The sequence below is a fragment of the Dendropsophus ebraccatus genome, chromosome 9 (genome assembly GCF_027789765.1).
Source record: "Dendropsophus ebraccatus isolate aDenEbr1 chromosome 9, aDenEbr1.pat, whole genome shotgun sequence".
In the NCBI taxonomy this organism is placed as follows: Eukaryota; Metazoa; Chordata; class Amphibia; order Anura; family Hylidae; genus Dendropsophus; species Dendropsophus ebraccatus.
Genome location: NC_091462.1, coordinates 73,283,473 through 73,302,254, shown reverse-complemented (window position 1 = coordinate 73,302,254; position 18,782 = coordinate 73,283,473). Strand labels below are relative to the sequence as shown.

At 41.3% G+C, this 18,782-nt stretch overlaps 2 protein-coding genes across 5 annotated transcripts in view; one reads left to right on the top strand and one right to left on the bottom strand.

The window, feature by feature from the left end:
• MRPL28 (mitochondrial ribosomal protein L28) overlaps window positions 1-897 on the top strand; it is a 7,886-nt gene extending 6,989 nt beyond the window's left edge. For both annotated transcript variants that reach the window (XM_069983636.1, XM_069983637.1), the window contains exons 5-6: window positions 83-169; window positions 464-897. In XM_069983636.1, coding sequence (XP_069839737.1) covers window positions 83-169; window positions 464-562 — 186 coding nt within the window. In that variant the 3' untranslated portion in view covers window positions 563-897. The remainder of the gene's footprint in view (window positions 1-82; window positions 170-463) is intronic.
• A 7,856-nt stretch (window positions 898-8,753) lies between these two features.
• CARD11 (caspase recruitment domain family member 11) overlaps window positions 8,754-18,782 on the bottom strand; it is a 103,861-nt gene continuing 93,832 nt past the window's right edge. For all 3 annotated transcript variants that reach the window (XM_069983634.1, XM_069983633.1, XM_069983635.1), the window contains exons 18-24: window positions 17,046-17,139; window positions 15,926-16,018; window positions 14,330-14,447; window positions 13,532-13,711; window positions 12,377-12,501; window positions 11,048-11,163; window positions 8,754-9,795 (exon numbers count right to left, since the gene is read on the bottom strand). In XM_069983634.1, the coding sequence (XP_069839735.1) occupies window positions 9,591-9,795; window positions 11,048-11,163; window positions 12,377-12,501; window positions 13,532-13,711; window positions 14,330-14,447; window positions 15,926-16,018; window positions 17,046-17,139 (931 nt within the window). In that variant the 3' untranslated portion in view covers window positions 8,754-9,590. The remainder of the gene's footprint in view (window positions 9,796-11,047; window positions 11,164-12,376; window positions 12,502-13,531; window positions 13,712-14,329; window positions 14,448-15,925; window positions 16,019-17,045; window positions 17,140-18,782) is intronic.

Genomic DNA, 18,782 nt, shown 5'->3' with positions numbered 1-18,782 from the left:
CCAAAAAATAGGTGCAACGCCCTCAATGAATGTCCTCTATGTTGTAATGAACTTTTCCACAATCTATTTGTTTCCTTCCCAGGAATATGAGATCCCACTGGAGGAAGCAGAATGGGTTGGTTTAAGTTTAGAAGAAGCTGTAGAAAAACAAAGACTTTTAGAAAAGAAGGTGTGTATTTATTAAGGATTCATAAAACTGTATGTATGGTATATGTGCACAAAGTATGTCGTTTCTTCACTACTCACCATGGTTTTCTCTTGCAGCATATTTTCCATATCATTATTTGTAGAACTTACTGGATTTATATTCTAAGTACTGGATACAAATCCTATACAGATCAAATAGCCTATAATGTAATGTTTGTGATTAAATAATGTATAGCTGTTAATCTGTTTCCATAGTGATGTTCTCGCTTAAGGGACGATCACCTAATTTCCCCCCCCCCCCCCTTCTGTGTTTTAGGACCCCACTCCTGTTTTTAAAATTGAAGTAGAGGAGCTTGTTCAAAAATTAGCAGCTCAGAAACTAAAAGATTCCGCAGCTGTACAGCCCAAATCCTAAGAATCTAGTGATGGGACGTTGACCTTACAGCTGGAAAGCCATTGATGAAATACTCCTCAGGAAGTCCAGAACAATGCCTGATCACTTGATCATTAGTCATGGGAGCCTCCATCAACCTCCCCATTACATGTATTATCAGCCCTGGATGTATTTTACAAAAATTCTACATTAGACAACTAGTCCTCTAATAGCTCTTGAAAACCATTTAGTTCTAAACATTGATCTAGTCAACAATTCATAAAGCCTCAGACAGTTTTTTCCTTGAATTGTGTGCTCTTTGTTAATATGCTTAATTTAAAAAAAATGCGCAAATAAAAAATCTTGACAGATGTGAATTCTTTTCCATGATACAATAGTTTATACACAATTTTCCCTGCTCATGTTTTCTAGTGACATGCAGCATTTATGTATTTCACCATAATTGATTAACCAGATACGCTGCAGAAAACATTTTAATTATAGCTACTACTAAGGAATGTTCATTGCAGTGTTTGATGAATAAATTCAATGAACAGATTATCACAGAAACAGAGCTCCAACATGCAAAATTCTAGTAGTACACAGGCATTTATGACAAACCTCAGCACACCGAAACAGTAAATGTATTCTCCCAAATATGGGATGCATTGGGGTCCATCGATTAATGTTCCCTAGTTTTACTCAAGGATATGGCATAAATCACACGTTTCTAAAATCTCTGCCAGAAAGTTAGTATTCAGGCTATGGATGAATGCAGTCATGTGGGACCAGTGATGACCTTCTGTAAATGAGGCAATTTGGTGCACTGGAAAGACTACAGCCCTTGCTTCACCAATCTGCCCATCCCTCGTCTAAATATTCATCTGGCAGTCTGCAGTGATGAGCACTGACTGGAGTAACGCCATTGCAGAGTGCCACCTCTAAATTCAGCGGGCCTCCATTCTCAGGGTGCTATGGGAACACAACAGTGCTCTTGGTTTCCCTTTAGGGTAGATTGACATGTAATGAGTTTGCAGTGGATTTAACGCTGCACATACAGTATAACAGCGGAACTAAAATACACTGAGCATCCAGGGCTATAGACTCAAATGGTAACGAGTATCGCAGCTATAGACTCTTATGGTAACAAGTATCGCAGCGGATTTGCTGCGATATGTTCAGCATCAAATGTTATGCTATGTTCACACAATGTACATAAAACAGCCGTTGTAGTTAGTGTCAAACAACGTCCGTTGTACTGAAAAATGCATTAAATTCAATGCACAACAGCAGAAAATAATTGAAATTTCAATTATTTCCACCGCTGTACCACAAAGGCCTTTTTTTAACCCCTTAGCGGCCCATGACGTATCTGGGGGTGTTCAGAACAGGGTCCCGCCGGGACCCCGCTCTGAATGGCGCGGCTCCCAGCTGATATCTGCAGCCGGGGAGTGCCTCTATTAGCCGCTGCGGGTCCCGTTGCCGTGCCCGCTAATTAAGCACTTCAATGCAGGTGTCAAACCTGACATCTGCATTGAAGGGCTTTATTACTCACATCCCTGGTGTCTAGTGGGTCGGATCTTCCCCCTGCAATCGCGGGGGGGCAGATCCGTTCTTCTGCCCGTGCCTCAGCGTCTCAATGACACTGATCCCAGCTCAGCAATAGATTGCTGTGGCCTGCAGCAGGCCAAAGCAATCTATGACCGATCTAATCGATGTTTGCTGTGTATATACACAGCATTGATCTCTATGAGAGAGCAGTGCTGTGTATATACAAGTCCCCCAGGGGGACTTCTAGTTCATGTAAAAAAAAAGTGTTTTTATTAATAAAAAATCCCCTCCCCTAATAAAAGTTCAAATCACCCCCCTTTTCCCATTTTATAAATATAAATGAACAAATAAACATATTGCCGTGCACGTAATCGCCCAAACTATTAAATTATCGCAATCCTAATCTTGCACGATAAACGGCGTCAGCGCAAAAAAATTCCAAAGTGCAAAATTGCGCATTTTTGGTCGCATCAAATCCAGAAAAAATGTAATAAAACGCGATCAAAAAGTCATATATGCACAATCAAGGTACCGATAGAACACATCATGGCGCAAAAAATGACACCTCACACAGCCCCATAGACCGAAGGAAGCCTGGGAATAGAGCGATTTTAAGGAACATATATTTGTTAACAATGGTTTGAATTTTTTAAAAGCCATCAGATTCTATAAAAATTATACATGTTACATATCGTCGTAATCGAAACGACTTGAGGAACATGCATAACAAGTCAGTTTTACCATAGGGCAAACTGCGTAAATGCAAAACTCCCCGAGATCAAAACAAATTCCTTTTTTTCAATTTGACAGCGCAAATGATTTTTTTCGGGTTTTGCAGCATATTTTATGGAAAAATAATGCCTGTCATTGCAAAGTACAATTGGTTTTGCAAAAAAATAAGCGCTCATATACGTCTCTAGGTGAAAAAATGCAAGCGCTATGGACTTTTAAACATAAAATGGAAAAAGCAAAAGCGCAAAAACGAAAATTGGCTTTGACCTTAAGGGGTTAATAAACTGTGTTAACAACATCCGTCTATGACAAGAACATGTACTTACCTTCCTTACTGCAGCTGATACTATGCTGCTCTAGTCCCCATTGTGTGGCCATTTCTGGGTTCAGGTATGTGACTGCTGAACGGGTCTGCTACAATGGGGACCAGAGTGTCCTAGTATTGGAGCCAAGGACATGTTATTTTCTTTCATCCAGTTACTGGGCATGCAGCTTAAGAGTCCTGCCCGGACAATCCCTTTAAGAGCCCCACAAGCTTAGTTCTTAGCCAATTCACAAACAGAACAGACCTGATCAAGGGTCTAAGCTTGTAGACTCCCTCCAATAACATCTTGATGGGGTTTTTACTTTAATGTTAGGTTTAGCAATTAATATATTTATATCCCATCAATACATTTGCAGTCATCTACAGTATTACAGCCTATTAAGAGTGGTGTACAGTAGTGTTTTACAGGAAATGTTTTATGTATTTCCTTTTCAGTTCAGTATCTGGATGTAAGCCTGTATTACACATATAACATGCTTGTTCTTTTTAAAAACTCCCCTGGCGGTGGCCATATCGGGAAATCCTTCTTTCCTTTGTGTTTTGTATATACCCCACATGTACTGCATTGTGCAGGAAAAAAATATGAAATCACAAAAAACTGTATTGCCCATCTGTATTTAATATTTTCATAGTGAAGCATTTCTGGATAGTCCCATACTATAAATGAAAGTCAACAACACATCAAAAATGTATTTCAGATCATTTGTTTATAATAAAAATCTAATTGACATAATGCCATTTCTAATTATACATTCCCTTTAAAGGTTTTTTTATGGATCCAAAATGAAGCAGCGTATCCCTTTAAAGGGGTTGTATGGGATAAATTCATAATTGGGGATGCTGTGGGGACATGACAGTATATAATAACATGTCCCATTCCACTGCAGCTGCCGGATACTGGGCTGCCCTCTCTCCACCGCTGTTAGTGTTTCAGAAACATCGGGTGACGTGCAGCTCCCATCAGAAATGGGAGCTCAGCATAGGTGGGAGTGGCATGTCACCTCTTCATAGCAGTGCATGTGCTGCAGTGAGCACCCTTCCACAGCCATTTTATGAAATTGTTGTAGAAAAATATGCAGTTTTACTGAGATTATGGAAGCCAATGTAAAACTGCCATTTTTAACACAATTGTCATTATCGCCATAAAACAGCACCACAAGTGATGGTACCACAATAGTATGTACTATTAGGGTGGGTTCACATTGAGGAATCCGTGTGGACAAGTTCTGGCAAATTCCGTCGCTCATCCCTGCTCGCATTTCCGCTCGTCCCATAGACTCCATTCTATGGTCAGGCAATATCCCCTGTCCACTGAAAGAATGACATGTCAATTTTAGTGGACGGCGGATTTCCACTAGTGCATAGAATGGAGTCTACGGCACAGGCAGAAATGCGAGGGGGGACGAGCGATGTAATCCGCCGGAGGTACTCTGCGCGGATTTCTCATTGTGAACCCACCCTTATTATGCAGAAGGCTCTCAATGTGGCATAAGCACAGCTGTCATGAAGGGGCAAGGAGACATGGAAGAGTGACACCCTAAATCAACATCAAGGCTGTGGGTGAGCTAGGAGGGATTGATGGGTACCCGATATAGAGGGGAACCAGAAGACTGCTCTGAAGGTCATGTGACTGGTTTTTGCAGCACCAAAACGGTAGGGAAGTTACAACCTCAAGTTGGGACACTAAACAAATTGTGAATAAAAACTGAATGCAATGATGTGGAGGTGCCAACATCTAATATTTTATTCAGAATAGAACACAAATCACAGATCAAAAGTTTAAACTGAGAGAATGTATCATTTTAAGTGAAAAATCTTCACAAATTTCAAAATTTCACAGTGTCTACAAATCCCAAAAATGTTGGGACAAGTAGCAAGAAGTGGCTGGAAAGATTACATTGAGCATAAAACACACAGCTGGAAGACCAATCAACACTAATTAGGTGAATTGACAACATGTTTGGGTATAAAAAGAGCTACTCAGGGTGTCACCAATTCCACCATTGTTGCGCAGAAAGATACCAGCAATACCAGGATGGTGTTACCCAGCGTAAAATAGCAATGAATTTCAACTTATCATCAACCATACATAACATCAACAATAGATTCAGAGAATCTGGAACAATCGCTGTGCATAAGGGTCAAGGCCGTAAACTCTACTGGATGCTCGTGATCTCCAGGCACTTAAACGTCACTGCACCTCGTACAGGAATGCCTCTGTCAAGGGAATAACAGAATGGGCTCAGGAATACTTCCAGAAAGCATTGTCAGTGAACTTAATCCATCGAGCTTCAGCAAGCTTCACAAGCTCAGCCTTTCGCACTGGGCCAGGGGTAATTTAAAATGGAGTGTGGCAAAGTGGAAATCTGTTCTGTGGTCAGATGAGTCATGATTTGAAGTTCTTTATGGAACAGTGGGACGCCATGTCATCCGGACCAGAGACGACAAGGACAACCCAAGTTGTTATTAACGCTACATTCAGAAACCTGCATCACTGATGCTATGGGGTTGCATGAGTTCTTGTGGCATGGGCAGATTGCATGTCTGGAAAGGCACCATTAATGCAGAGAGCTAGGTTCAGGTTCGAGAACAACATATGCTCCCATCTAGTCGTCATCTCTTTCAGGGAAGCAATCACAACATCCTAGCTACATAGGAGAAGGATTCGGATACTGAAATGGCCAGCCTGCAGTCCAGATCTTTCACCTATAGAAAACATTTGGCTCATCATAAAGAGGAAGGCGCGACAAAGAAGGCCCAAGACGATGAACAGTTAGAGGCCTGTATTAGACATGAATGGGAGAGCATTCCTATTTCTAAACTTGAGAAACTGGTCTCCTCTGTCCCCAGACATCTGTTGACTCTTGTAAGAAGAAGGGAGGATGCCACACAGTGGTAATAACAGCATGGTCTCAACTTTTTGGGGGGATTTGTAGACAGTGTGAAATTTCTGAAACAACATATTTTTCACTTAAAATTATACATTCTCTCAGTTTAAACTTTTGATCTGTGATTTGTGTTTTATTCTAAATAAAATATTAGATGTTTAAACATTACAAAGAAGTTAACAAAACCTGTAAAAATGTAATAAAAGCAGCAAAAATTCACAATGAAAGGCAGGTAGCCATAGATAGCAAAAAAAAAAAAAAAAAAATTCTTCAAATATATTAATGCAAAAAAACCAAGGTCAGAGCATGTAGGACCCCTAAATAATGGCGAAGGGGAATCAATAACTGGGGATCAGAAGAAAGCTGAGTTACTTAATGGGTTCTTCAGCTCTGTATATACAAAAGAAGAGAATGGAGCTGTTGTGGGTGGGGCCAGTACTGAGGTGGGTGGGGCCAGTGCAGCCAACACATGTAATGTACTGAACTGGTTTACTATAGATATGGTCCAAGATAAATTAAACAAACTCAATGTAACCAAAGCTCCAGGGCCTGATGGATTACACCCCAGAGTTCTTAGGGAACTCAGTTCTGTAATTTCTCTACCCTTGTATGTAATATTCCGTGATTCTTTGCTTACTGGTATTGTGCCGAGGGACTGGCGTAAGGCAAATGGACGTCTGATGGGTAAGTTAAAGTCTATCGGTTTGGAAAGTTTAATGTGTAACTGGATTGAAAACTGGCTTAATAATCGTACCCAGAGAGTGGTGGTCAATGATTCCTACTCCAAATGGTCCCCGGTAATAAGTGGTGTACCCCAAGGGTCAGTACTGGGCCCTCTTCTGTTTAACTTGTTTATTAATGATATTGAGAATGGAATTAACAGCAATGTTTCTATCTTTGCAGATGACACCAAGCTTTGTAGTATAGTACAGTCTATGGAAGATGTGCAGATGTTACAGGATGACTTAGACACACTGAGTGTTTGGCGTCCACTTGGCAAATGAGGTTCAATGTGGATAAATGTAAAGTTATGCACCTGGGTACTAATAACCCACATGCATCATATGTCCTGGGGGGAGTTACTCTGGGGGAGTCACTGATGGAGAAGGATCTGGGTGTACTTGTAGATAATAGACTACAGAACAGCACACAATGTCAGTCAGCGGCTTCTAAGGCCAGCAGGATATTGTCATGCATTAAAACAGGTATGGACTTACGGGACAGGGATATAATATTACCGCTTTATAGGGCTTTGGTGCGGCCTCATCTGGAGTATGCTGTCCAGTTTTGGAACCCGATTCATAAAAAGGATGTTCTAGAGCTGGAGAGGGTACAAAGATGGGCAACTAAACTAATAAGGGGAATGGAGCATCTTAGGGTGCGTTTACACAGACAGATTTATCTGACAGATTTTGGAAGCCAAAGCCAGGAATGGATTTGAAAAGAGGATAGATCCCAGTCTTTCCTTTATGACCTGATCCCTGTTTATAGTCTGTTTCTGGTTTGGGCTTCAAAGATCTGTCAGATAAATCTGTCTGTGTAAACGCACCATTTGTTATGAGGAGAGATTAAAAGAATTACATTTATTTAGTCTGGAGAAGAGACGTTTAAGGGGTGATATGATTAATTTATTTAAATATATAAATGGCCCCTAAAAGAAATATGAGGAAAAGATGTTCCAGGTAAAACCCCCTCAAAGGACAAGAGGGCACTGCCTCCACCTGGAGAAAGAAAGGTTCAATCTCCGGAGGCGATACGCCTTCTTTACCATGAGAGCTGTGAATCTGTGGAACAGTCTACCACAGGATCTGGTCACAGCAAAAACAGTAGAGTGCTTCAAAACAGGGCTAGATAAGTTCTTAGAGCAAAATAATATAAATGCATATGTATAGAACCTATCACCCCTCCCCCTTCCCTGTATTCCATCCCCTCCTTGGTTGAACTTGATGAACATATGTCTTTTTTCAACCGTATTAACTATGTAACTATGTTGGCACCTCCACATCATTGCATTCAGTTTTTATTCACAATTTGTTTAGTGTCCCAACTTTTTTGGAATTGAGGTTGTAAAAAAAAACAACAATTGACTAGGGTGCCATAGGGAGTTTATAGCATAGAAGACACCCAAGGAAAAGGCACTGGCACCATCCTTTTGGTTTAAGTATAGTAGGCGCTGTAGGAATCTGCTTACACAAGCCTCATAAAGGACTTAGGCCCAAAACATTGCAGTTTTGTTCCTGTATTAAGAGCAAATATAAAGGAGCTCAGTTATGTTCATTTGCAGCATGGAATAAGATTCTCTACACTTGCAATACCAATCTACTACAAATGTACCTCTCAATTTCTTGATTGTAAAAATGTTTTGCTGACTCTAAATCCTTTTTTTTCTTAGAAGAACAATAAAGACTTGTTCTTTACTATTGCACATAATGAGGTAAGCTATGTGCCTAGTTGGCAGCAGACCAAGGTCTCCCCTCTCCACAATACTGCAGGGTACCACTCCTCCAGCCAAGCAGCATAGTCAGGCTATCCACTGTGCATCCAGCTTAGGATCTACATGTACACACACCAAACTCTACATTAGATACTCAGCATTCTCTTTATATTGTTTATTTTCTGTTGCATTACATAATAATATTTTAGCTACATTCCATCTCTGGACTATATATATATATATATATATATATATATATATATATATATATATATATATATATATATATTATATATTATATACGTATATCTTATAATGCATTATATTTTAACTAACAATACATTCTATGGCTGCTTGGAAATAGAAATGTGCAAAATATGTCGGACCGTGTGGGATCCTTAAACATGTCATAGTGCAGATGAGGGGAGCCTCAGCCCCTAATGAAGGGGTGTCCATTAGGGGTTAGGGCATACCCGAGGAATGCCCTATGACAGGGATGGATGTTCCCCATCCCTGCCCTAGCAGATGGCTTTGCATATTATAAATTAAACAATAACTTATATAAATGCTGAGATGGACCGTAAAAATGTACAAATGGTCCTGCAAAAAAAACCATTATAGCTTCATAAATGTACAAATAAAAAAAGTTAAAGCTGGCACAATGTGAATAGGCAAAAACTTAAAAGAAAACATTCTCCACATCATTTCTTAAGGGAGTAAAGAGCTGTACCCATTGACACCTGTAGATTACTAATAATACATTTCTATTAAAACAAAATCTTCATGAAATGTAAATTCACTAGTCTTCTGGGCTCTCCCCATGTACCGTGCATTGCTACATACCTGCTAGGAAGGAAACATAGTACTGTCCACCCAGAATATCATGCCCCATAAACATAATACAAACACCACACATCTGCTAAAACTACTGTCACACACAAGCTGGGTAATAGGAGGAAGTGGATGGGTGGTTGGGGGTATGTAGGCATTCATTTGCTGATACTGAAGTAGCTGCCATTAGTGGTTTTCACCTTTGGACACCTCTGTTATCATGTAGTAAATCTAAATAATTCTGAAACAATTGACTATTGAAAGTCTTTACATCAGAGGTCGACTCATGGATTTACACCACATGTTCCTTTAAAAAAGTTCATCTTCTATCCAAATAGTCTTCCTTTGTTCCTCTGCAATCCTTTCCTTGATGACACGAATAAGATCATCAAAGGTGTTCCACGTATCTGGATCTATAATTGCATAGAGACACGGAAGGGCCTCTAACTCCTTCTCTTTCTGGCGACAAGTACGTAAAAATTCTTCTTCATTCTCCTGCTTGGACAACAGCCTTCTGCAGCAGAGGAATACAATGCTCAGTTTACACGGATCATTAAAGAGGTAGTCTAGCACTTTAACCCCTTCAGGACCGAGGTCCTTCGTCCGGGCCAAAAAATGCAGTGTTCCTCCCCACCTTCTAAGAGCCAAAGTGCTTTTATTTTTCCACCTACAGGGCTGGTTTATGTGTCATTTTTGTCATCTCTAGTTGTTATTAATATCATATTGTTGTACCAGAAAAATTTTCATTTCTTTTTATAAATTTTTTTCTGATATGCAATTTAAAAAAAATCAGCAATTCTGGTGTTTTATGTTCACACTTTGTATATTTTTTTATGAAAAGAACGGCCTTTGTTGCTGATTAAAACAACGGTTGTCCTATTGAAATCAACTGAAAAAATGGCCGTTGTTCACACACTGTATTGAACAATATGCTGTTTAATACCGCTGTGGAAATTGACCGGCCGTAAATAATTGACAGTTTACACACTGTGTATCTGTCATACTGGCCGTAGTGTGCATGGAAATAAATGGTTAATTGATTTACAGGCACACCCATATGGCCAGCACATTTCAATAGGTTTTAAATAATGTTTCTTCAGCCGATAAGCAGTATCGGCAGAGGAACATGTTAAATGGAGTCCGTTGTTTGACACTGCAAACAACGGCTGCTGTAATAAACTGTGTGAACATAGCCTTAGGCTGTGTGCCCACACAGTATTTTTTTTCAGTAGTTTGGTCAGCATTTTGCAACAAAAACCAGGAATGGATTCAAAACATTTAATGGCAAATAATCGTTGTTATGTTAAAACAACGGACGTTATTTCCCATTAAATGGCAGCCATCCACTTAATTTCAGCAGTGTGTGAACATAGCTTTTCTGTGTTTTCTATCCACTTCTGGTTTTGGTTGCAAAATACTGAACAAAAATACTGTGTTGGAACATAGCCTTAAAGGGGTTATCAAGGTTTAGATAAATATGGCAGCATTCTTCCAAAAACAACAACACATCTCTCCTCAGTTTGGGTGTGGTTTTGCTGCTCTGTTCCATTGAAGTGAACAGAGCCCGGTTTTAATACCACACACAACCTGGGACCAGGTGTGTCGCTGTTTTAAGAAGGAAACAGCTATGTTTTTCTAAACCTGGATAACCGTTTAAGAGGGAAAAGTCATGTTTTCCATTTAGAATTAAGTTCGATAAAAGCAATAAAAACAATGACCCAGGCACTGACGCAAGCCACTTAGACATTCATTAGGAATTACAATACCTAAACTTTTTCATGTTCTTCTCAGGCATTTTAATGTAAAGAATAATGGGAAACATCTTTGCTTTGATTAAGTCCTTTGTACACTGCAATCCAACATCAAGCAAACAGTGTGTATTCTAAAAAAAAAAATAATAATAATACAGTGATAATAAAATCAAGTTAAATGTACTGGTAGATATAAATGCCTAACTGAAACTTTCATTGCATCAGTATATTAAGAGAATATGTTACATAACCAGAGATAGAACTGGCTGAATTCCTAGCTAGTGTCCTGTATACAAGAGCAATACTAGACCAGATGTTGGGCTAAAGACAACAAGGTAGATATTTCCCAACATATGTTCATTTATTAGACCGTTAAAAATAGGTTTAATCACTCGACAAACCCTTTAATGCACAGGTCTCCAAACTGCGGCCCTCCAGCTGTTGCGAAACCACAACTCCCATCATGCCTGGACCGCTAAAGCTTTGGATTTGGCTGTGCAGGCATGATGGGAAATGTAGTTTTGCAACAGCTGGAGTGCCGCAGTTTGGAGACCCATGCTTTAATGCATTGGTGAGAGGATGGCTATTTTTTATATAGACTGGTTGGGCTTGTGTGCCAGGGCTGTTAGTCTTGGTCCAGCCCTGGGTTAAGCTGAGTGCAATGTATAGTTGTACATACATAAGACATGGCAAAAAAATCAGGCCTTCATGTTCTATATCAGTGCTTCTCAAACTGTAAGGTGGGCCTCACCAGCGAGGCGCCCCCTAGTTATTAATAAAACACAGCTGGGGATGGAGACTGGTGACGTTGGTGACTATAAGCTGCATAGTCCTTTCCCTGACTGCAACAATCTCCGGTTTAGGAAAATTATTGACTCATTTTGTACTTTACCTATACAGAGTTTAGGAGACAATGAAAGGTAGACTGAGCAATATATATCTATATCTATATATATATCTATATATATCTATATATATATATATATATATATATATATATATTTTTTTTTTTGTATGGACCTCCACCACAGATGGTGAGACCTCGGCATTCTCTTGTTCAGTCTGGTGAGGCACAGACATCACTTTGTTGGGTGAAGCCCAAGCTGAAAAAGTTTGAGAAGTTCTGTTCTAGATATTGCACTACACTGTGACCCTAAAAGACCACTCTCATGTTAAAAGCTGGTATAATGAGAACATCACCCTATAGCCAGGTCTATATAGCAGATAGTAAGTGGTCATTCTGGAAAAAGCTTCACTAGATTGTTTATGTTAACAGTCTTAAATATCTCCCACACTATGGGGTCATGACCACACATATGGGGCCTAAAAGTGTATTTAGCGTACCTTAGAAATCACAGACTCGATATTAGCTGGAGTAATCCACTCATATATGCTCAGGTTCCTTTCTCTTGAGTAAATAATTGTTTCTGTTTTCTGTTTCCTCTGAAACACTTCTTTAATTCCACTTTCTAGGAATAAAATACATGTGTAGTTATAGCTGGCTTTAAAGGGAATGTTTCATCAGGGGGAAGCCGGTGCTGTGGTCCTATTTTTGGTCCTATAGAACAGCACCGTTCTATTCACGTCTATCACCCTTAGTGGGAGGAAACCTCCGCCCCTCTATGACGCTGCTCCATTTATTCTAATAGAGCCTTGTCACAGAGGGGAGGGGGTTTTGTCACTCTGGGGGTCGGCCTGGTCTGCCTTGGTAATAGACTGACGCTGTGCGAGGGAACCAGGCCGTGGTTCAACTAAAGGACTGCAGCACCGGCTTCCCCACACCAACACCGTTCTATTCATTTGCAACACTTAAAGTGAATGTACCTGATGGTACATTCGCTTTAAAATACTTAATAAATACTTTTATGTGAAATATACTCCAAGCTATGACAAGCTATTTACAGGGCAACTATTGTTTACAGAAACTTCTAGGAAGAGATCTGAATACAGCATGCTGAGATTTCTTAGGAGAGACTGACAGTGCCTAGTGGAAATGAACAGACACGATACCTACTGTATCTGATGGCATATGTTTGCTTGTTTTAGTGATTGTGTGGCTATTAGTCCCTGAATCTCCACCCATCTATATTTTTGACATGTTAAAAGTTTCTTAACGTATCCTTATCACCTTTAAAAGCAACTTATCTCTAGGACACAAGAGATGTCAAAAGTTTTGATCAGTCAGGGACTGGGTGTTTAGAACCTCACTGATCATTAGAGCTGGGGGAAGCTTTTAGCAGTGCACTTCACTCTCTGGCTCACTGCATCTTGATTACAATGGAGTTCATCTCCTGCAGTGAGATGAGAAAGTTGAGAAAGAGAAGCGCTAAGCCGAACACTTCTCCCTGCAATTGGTGTATTTCCTATACACAGTCGCTTGGCGATCCACCCCTTAATTCTAAGTTTGTTTTTTTTTGCTGTTAAAGAAAATCAGTGTGCCATGCAAGGAGATATTTGTGTTTTCTTTTGCATTTACCAGTTAACCTTGAAGACACTTACCTGGCTTACATATATTAAACTCTAAGGCACCAGAGGAGTTAAGCAGTTTTTGAATAATGGTTTTGGCGAGTGTGCTAGGAGCAAAGAGAACCGGTCTCCTCTTCTCAACGTGGACTGGATGAACCAAACTGTAAGGTACCAGGTCCAGGCCTTTTGTAATGTCATTATCTTGCTCCAAGTCTAGGGGAAATTATTTGAAACACAATCAAATAGTAAGGACTATTACATAGTATATGTGTTCTCCCATTGGTCCTAGCCCTTTAAAGAAGGAAACACTAAAGTAATAGAAAACCTTACAAATAAGGTAAGACAAGCAGTACATAGGGGATACGAATGGCCCAGGAGTGTAGCCATAGGCGGTGCACTGTTAGTAGGCACACCTGGGACTTGCCTAAGGTGTATAATGTACATGGAATATACATGGTAGTTAAGGGCTTAGGGTGCCTTTACACAGAGAGATTTATCTGAAAGATTTTTGAAGCCAAAGCCAGGAATGATTTTGAAAAGAGGAGAAATCTCAGTCTTTCCTTTATGACCTGTTCTCTGTTTATAGTCTGTTTCTGGCTTTGGCTTTAAAAACCTGTCAGATAAATCTCTCTGTGTAAACACACCATTAGGGACTGCAAATGTGTCAAGTTATCAGAAATTACTACTGTTTTTGCTTCTGGCCTTTATTTTTTGCAAATGTGCATAAATCAGCATTGTATGGGGCCAATACACAAAGTCAGAAAAGTTTATGTAGCGGTTAATATATTAGATGAGGGAATATGATTTTTATTATAATATTAGAAATCATACCATCTTGTTTTTCCAATAAAAGTTTCAAACTTTCAATGGAGGTGGAACCAGATGACACCATGCGCACACGTTCACTGCTGTTCATCCTTTTGTATTTATTCTCGTATCCTTTTACAAACTAAAAGCAAAAAAAATTCTAAATAATAGATTAATGGATTTTTCACATAGGTAAAACTGAATTAATATAAAATAATATGTGAATAATAATATAAAATCACATTTCCCTATACCCATTATTTTTTTCTAAAAGCAGACACCTGGCACATTATAAAAAAAAAGTGACCCAGTACTTAGCCCTCATAGCCACACCCATGCAATTTCGTAATATGTAATACAATATGTAATGGTAGGCAGAGCTGGCCTTTGGGGTGTGCGACCTGTGCAGACAGACAGCACACAGAAATTTCTTAGTTAGAGGTGCCGCCTATCCGTTCAGAGCGTTCCAGCAGACAGACAGGCAGACAGCACATCTAACTTTTGTGTGCTGTCTATCGGAGTGCCCCTGGTGGCCCTCCTTCCGCAGTGGTGTGTTCTCTTACCCTCTCCTGCAGCATGACATCACCCAGCACTTGTGCCTCATCATACAGAGGTTGAGTAGCTGTCTGTATGGCTGGGCGACTAGGGAAGAGGGATCGAGTAGCTGTATGGCTGGGGAGGGGGGGAGGGTAGCTGTCTGTATGGCTGGGGAGGGGGGGAGGGTAGTTGTCTGCATGGCTGGGGGTTGAATTGCTGTCTGCAAGGCAGGGGTGGTAGCTGTCTGTAAAACTGGGCAGATTGGGTAGCTTTCTGTATGGCTGGGGGGGTCGGGTAGCTGTCTGTATGTCTGGGGGTGCACTCTGAACTTAGCAGGGGTCTGTAAGGCGGGAGCTGTCTATGGCTGGGGGGATTGGATAGTTTTCTGTATAGCTGGGGGGGTCGGGTAGCTGTCTGTATGGCTGGGGGTGCACTCTGAAGTTAGCAGGGGTTTGGGCTAGCTGTTTGTATAACTGGGGGTGTTAGGTAGCTATCTATATGGCTGGGGGGGTTGGATATCTGTCTGTATAGCTGGGGGGTCGGGCAGTTGTTTGTATGGCTGAGGGGTGGATGTCATTTGGAGGGATGGGAGGCAGTAAGATTTAGTCTATGTCACCTTTAGGAGGTCTGAGCAGAGGCCCCCGGGGGAAGTTGGCGCCCAAAAAAATTTGCACAGGGCCTGATGGTAGGGGACTGGGGTGTGCAGCCCTAATCTCCATCCGCACCCCTGTCACCACCTACTTTTAGCATCTGTCCTAGTTGACAGAAGTTTACTAAGGGCACAGAAGAGGCAAGGATGGTCAGAGGCAAGGAAAGTCAGAACGGAGAGAACGTAAGTACCAGAACCAAAACCAGAGCAGGAAAACTAGGGAAACAGAACTGGGGTCAGTAGATCAAATGAGCAAAGAACAATGCACATGAAGTACAAGAAGCAACAATCAGGTGACTGTGGCCAGCAGTGGCGATGAGTCTCTTTGGCCCAGTGTTCCCGTTGCCTTATAGACTATGTTTACCCGCCCCTGGACCATGCCAAGGTAAGTATTATATCGTTATAATTATAATAAAATACTCTAAAGAAACTACCTGAACAATTTGTCCAAAAAGGAAGCTTGCTCTTGAGAGCCGAGGACTGGTCTTTGGATCGCTCACTGCATACTCTTCAGGCTGAAGGGCATTCTAAGGTCATTAGGGATTAAAGATACATTTTATTATAAGAAGCAGTATCATTGGGCAGAGGATGTAACTGTACATGGGTTTCGGCAGCTTGGGCATGCAGTGTTGCCAACATTATTATAAATGCCTACATCTCTTTAAAGGGAACCTTTCACCATGAAAATTCTGTATAATTTGCAATTTATTGATTAAATTAAATTGATGTCTGATAACATGTCAAAAGTTATTTTTTGTGACAGTGCCTATTTAACATTATTTATGAACTTAAAACACAAAGGGGAAAATTTATTGCATTGTCGTATAAGAAGATTCTCTTTGTGGCCCATAGCAACCAATCACAGCTCAGCTTTCATTTTAACAGTGAGACATGAAACCTTTGCTCTGATTGGTTGATATAGGCCACAAAAAGAATCTTACTATAAGACAACTCAATAAATGTCCCCCAAGATGTATTAAGCATAATGAAAAAGCTTAAAGGGAGCCAGTCAATGACATTGTGCAGCCCTCTTTGCGAACACTGTAACATGATGCATGATGTAGTGTCTGAGAATTTACCCGCTAGCTAGCAGTATGTGGCCTGAAAAGAGTCACAGTGTACAGTGTACTAGCGTTTAGGTGGCAGCAGTTGTCGTGGTGGTGGTCGCTGCGGGGGGCTGTGCCATTTTTGAGTTAGGGACCCACACTTTATCAGGAACATTAATGCGGTGTGTGGGCTTATGCCTTTTGATCAAAATGTAACTAAGCAGAGAAGCAGAAGTCAGTCATAAGCATTTTGGATGTGAGACCATGTCTATTTTTTGGGAGTACAGGTGCTGCTTTATAGGCCACACACTGTCTTCTTGCAGATGAAGACTCTCAGCATCTATACCACGTAAAAGCATATAGAACAGTATAGAAGTATCCAGGAAAAGTTATAAAATGCCTACCTCTGAGCTTTATGTCTGGCATATGTCTGGGATATATGCACCACATTTAAAGCATAAATGAACAGACCCTACAGACCCAACTTATAGAATAAAGATGCCTTTACCTTTGTGGCTCGTAATGTATTGCTTGAACCTTCACTTTCCTCCTTATTTCTTTGTAATAATCTTTGAAGCTTAACCAGTAATAATTGCTGGGCTCTGTTAAATTAAAAAAAGTTATTGAAACATAATGAAGAAAAAAGTATAGAATAAGGGGTGGGGTGACCAGGAATCGCAGTGTAGGCCCACCCATGGTGGAAGCCTTTCCTAGTGTTTAAGGGGTTATCCAGCTCTACAAAAACATGGCCACTTTTGCACCACTGTTGTCTCCAGTTTGGGTGGGGTTTAAAACTCAGTTTCATTGAAGTAAATGCAGATTAATTGCAAACCACACCTGAACTGGAGAACAGAGTGGGGCAAAAGTAACCATGTTTTTGAACCGCTAGATAACCGCTTTAACAGCTGATCACTACATCATTACATTGATCACTACATCATAGGTACATACAGGTGCAAAAGGTTTTAAAGCGACCCTGTACCCACAATCTGCTCCCCCCCCCCCCCCCCCCCAAACCGCTTGTACCTTTGGATAGCTGCTTTTAATCTAAGATCTGTCCTGGGGTCCGTTCGGCAGGCGATGCAGCTATTGTCGTAAAAAAAAACAACTGGCAGCCCCAGTGCCCAATGGCCAGGGCTTAGATTGTGTATGCATTAGGCTGGCACAGCCTTTCTGTCCCTCCTCCCCGTCCTCATTATTAGGAATGTTCCAGGTAGATTGTCTCCTATTTCTCAGCTGTGCGAACACTGCACATGGGCTGGATTGTTAAGGCACCTGTGCAATGTTCAGACAGGAGAAAATGTTCTAGGGGCATTCCTAATGATGAAGAGGATGGGGAGAAGGGACGGAGGGGTGGTGCAATGTTAGGGCACAGATACTCCCCTTGGGCACAGGGCTGCAAGTTTAAAAGTTGTTTTTTAGGACAATAACTGCATCACCTGCCCAACCGACCCCAGGACAGATCTTGGATTAAAAGCATCTATCCGAAGGTACAAGTGGTTTAAGGGGGTCAGATTGTGGGTACAGATTCGCTTTAATGTCCAGTATAGTTCTCTTCACATTTTGTTATTTTAAAGATCAAAAGGGGGCTGATGGGGGGGGGGGGCTCTGCTGCTAGAGCCTGCCTGATCAGTTAATATGACTGGCACAGAGGCCGAATAAAGGAGTCTGGCTGCCATAGGAATCAACTGACACACAACAATTGTGTTGCGGAGGTCCCGATCAAGCATCAGACACCAGAAACTCCATTTAAATTATGTGATTGCTATTGAACATGGCATTTAAGCAGTAGCGGTCTTTGGCACCAAGCACCTCAAACAATCGCTTGGGGCCCCCAACATCCAGGGGGGCCCCCACACCGCTCACAGTTACATGCAGCAGCAGCACTGACAGGGCGGGAGCCATTGGCTCCCTTTCTGTCAGTCACTCTGGTGGCCGCAGGAAGTGTTTTCCCTGCGATCACAAGTGGCCGCTCTGTCCTTGTGGTGCCGGTGCTCCAGTGATATCACTGGAGCATCGGCGCCAGAACAAGGGGAGTGTGGCCTCTTGTGACCACAGGGAAAACCCTTGCGGCCACAAGAGTGAAGAGAAGAGGAGACGCCCGGACCCAGGTGAGCATAAGTGTTTGTTTTATTGTGTTATATACTATATGGGAGGGGGAGCACACAGGGGCCTGTGTAACTGGGGGAGCGCACAGCGGGGGTCTATATAAATAGGGGGGAGCACACAGTGGGGCTATATAACG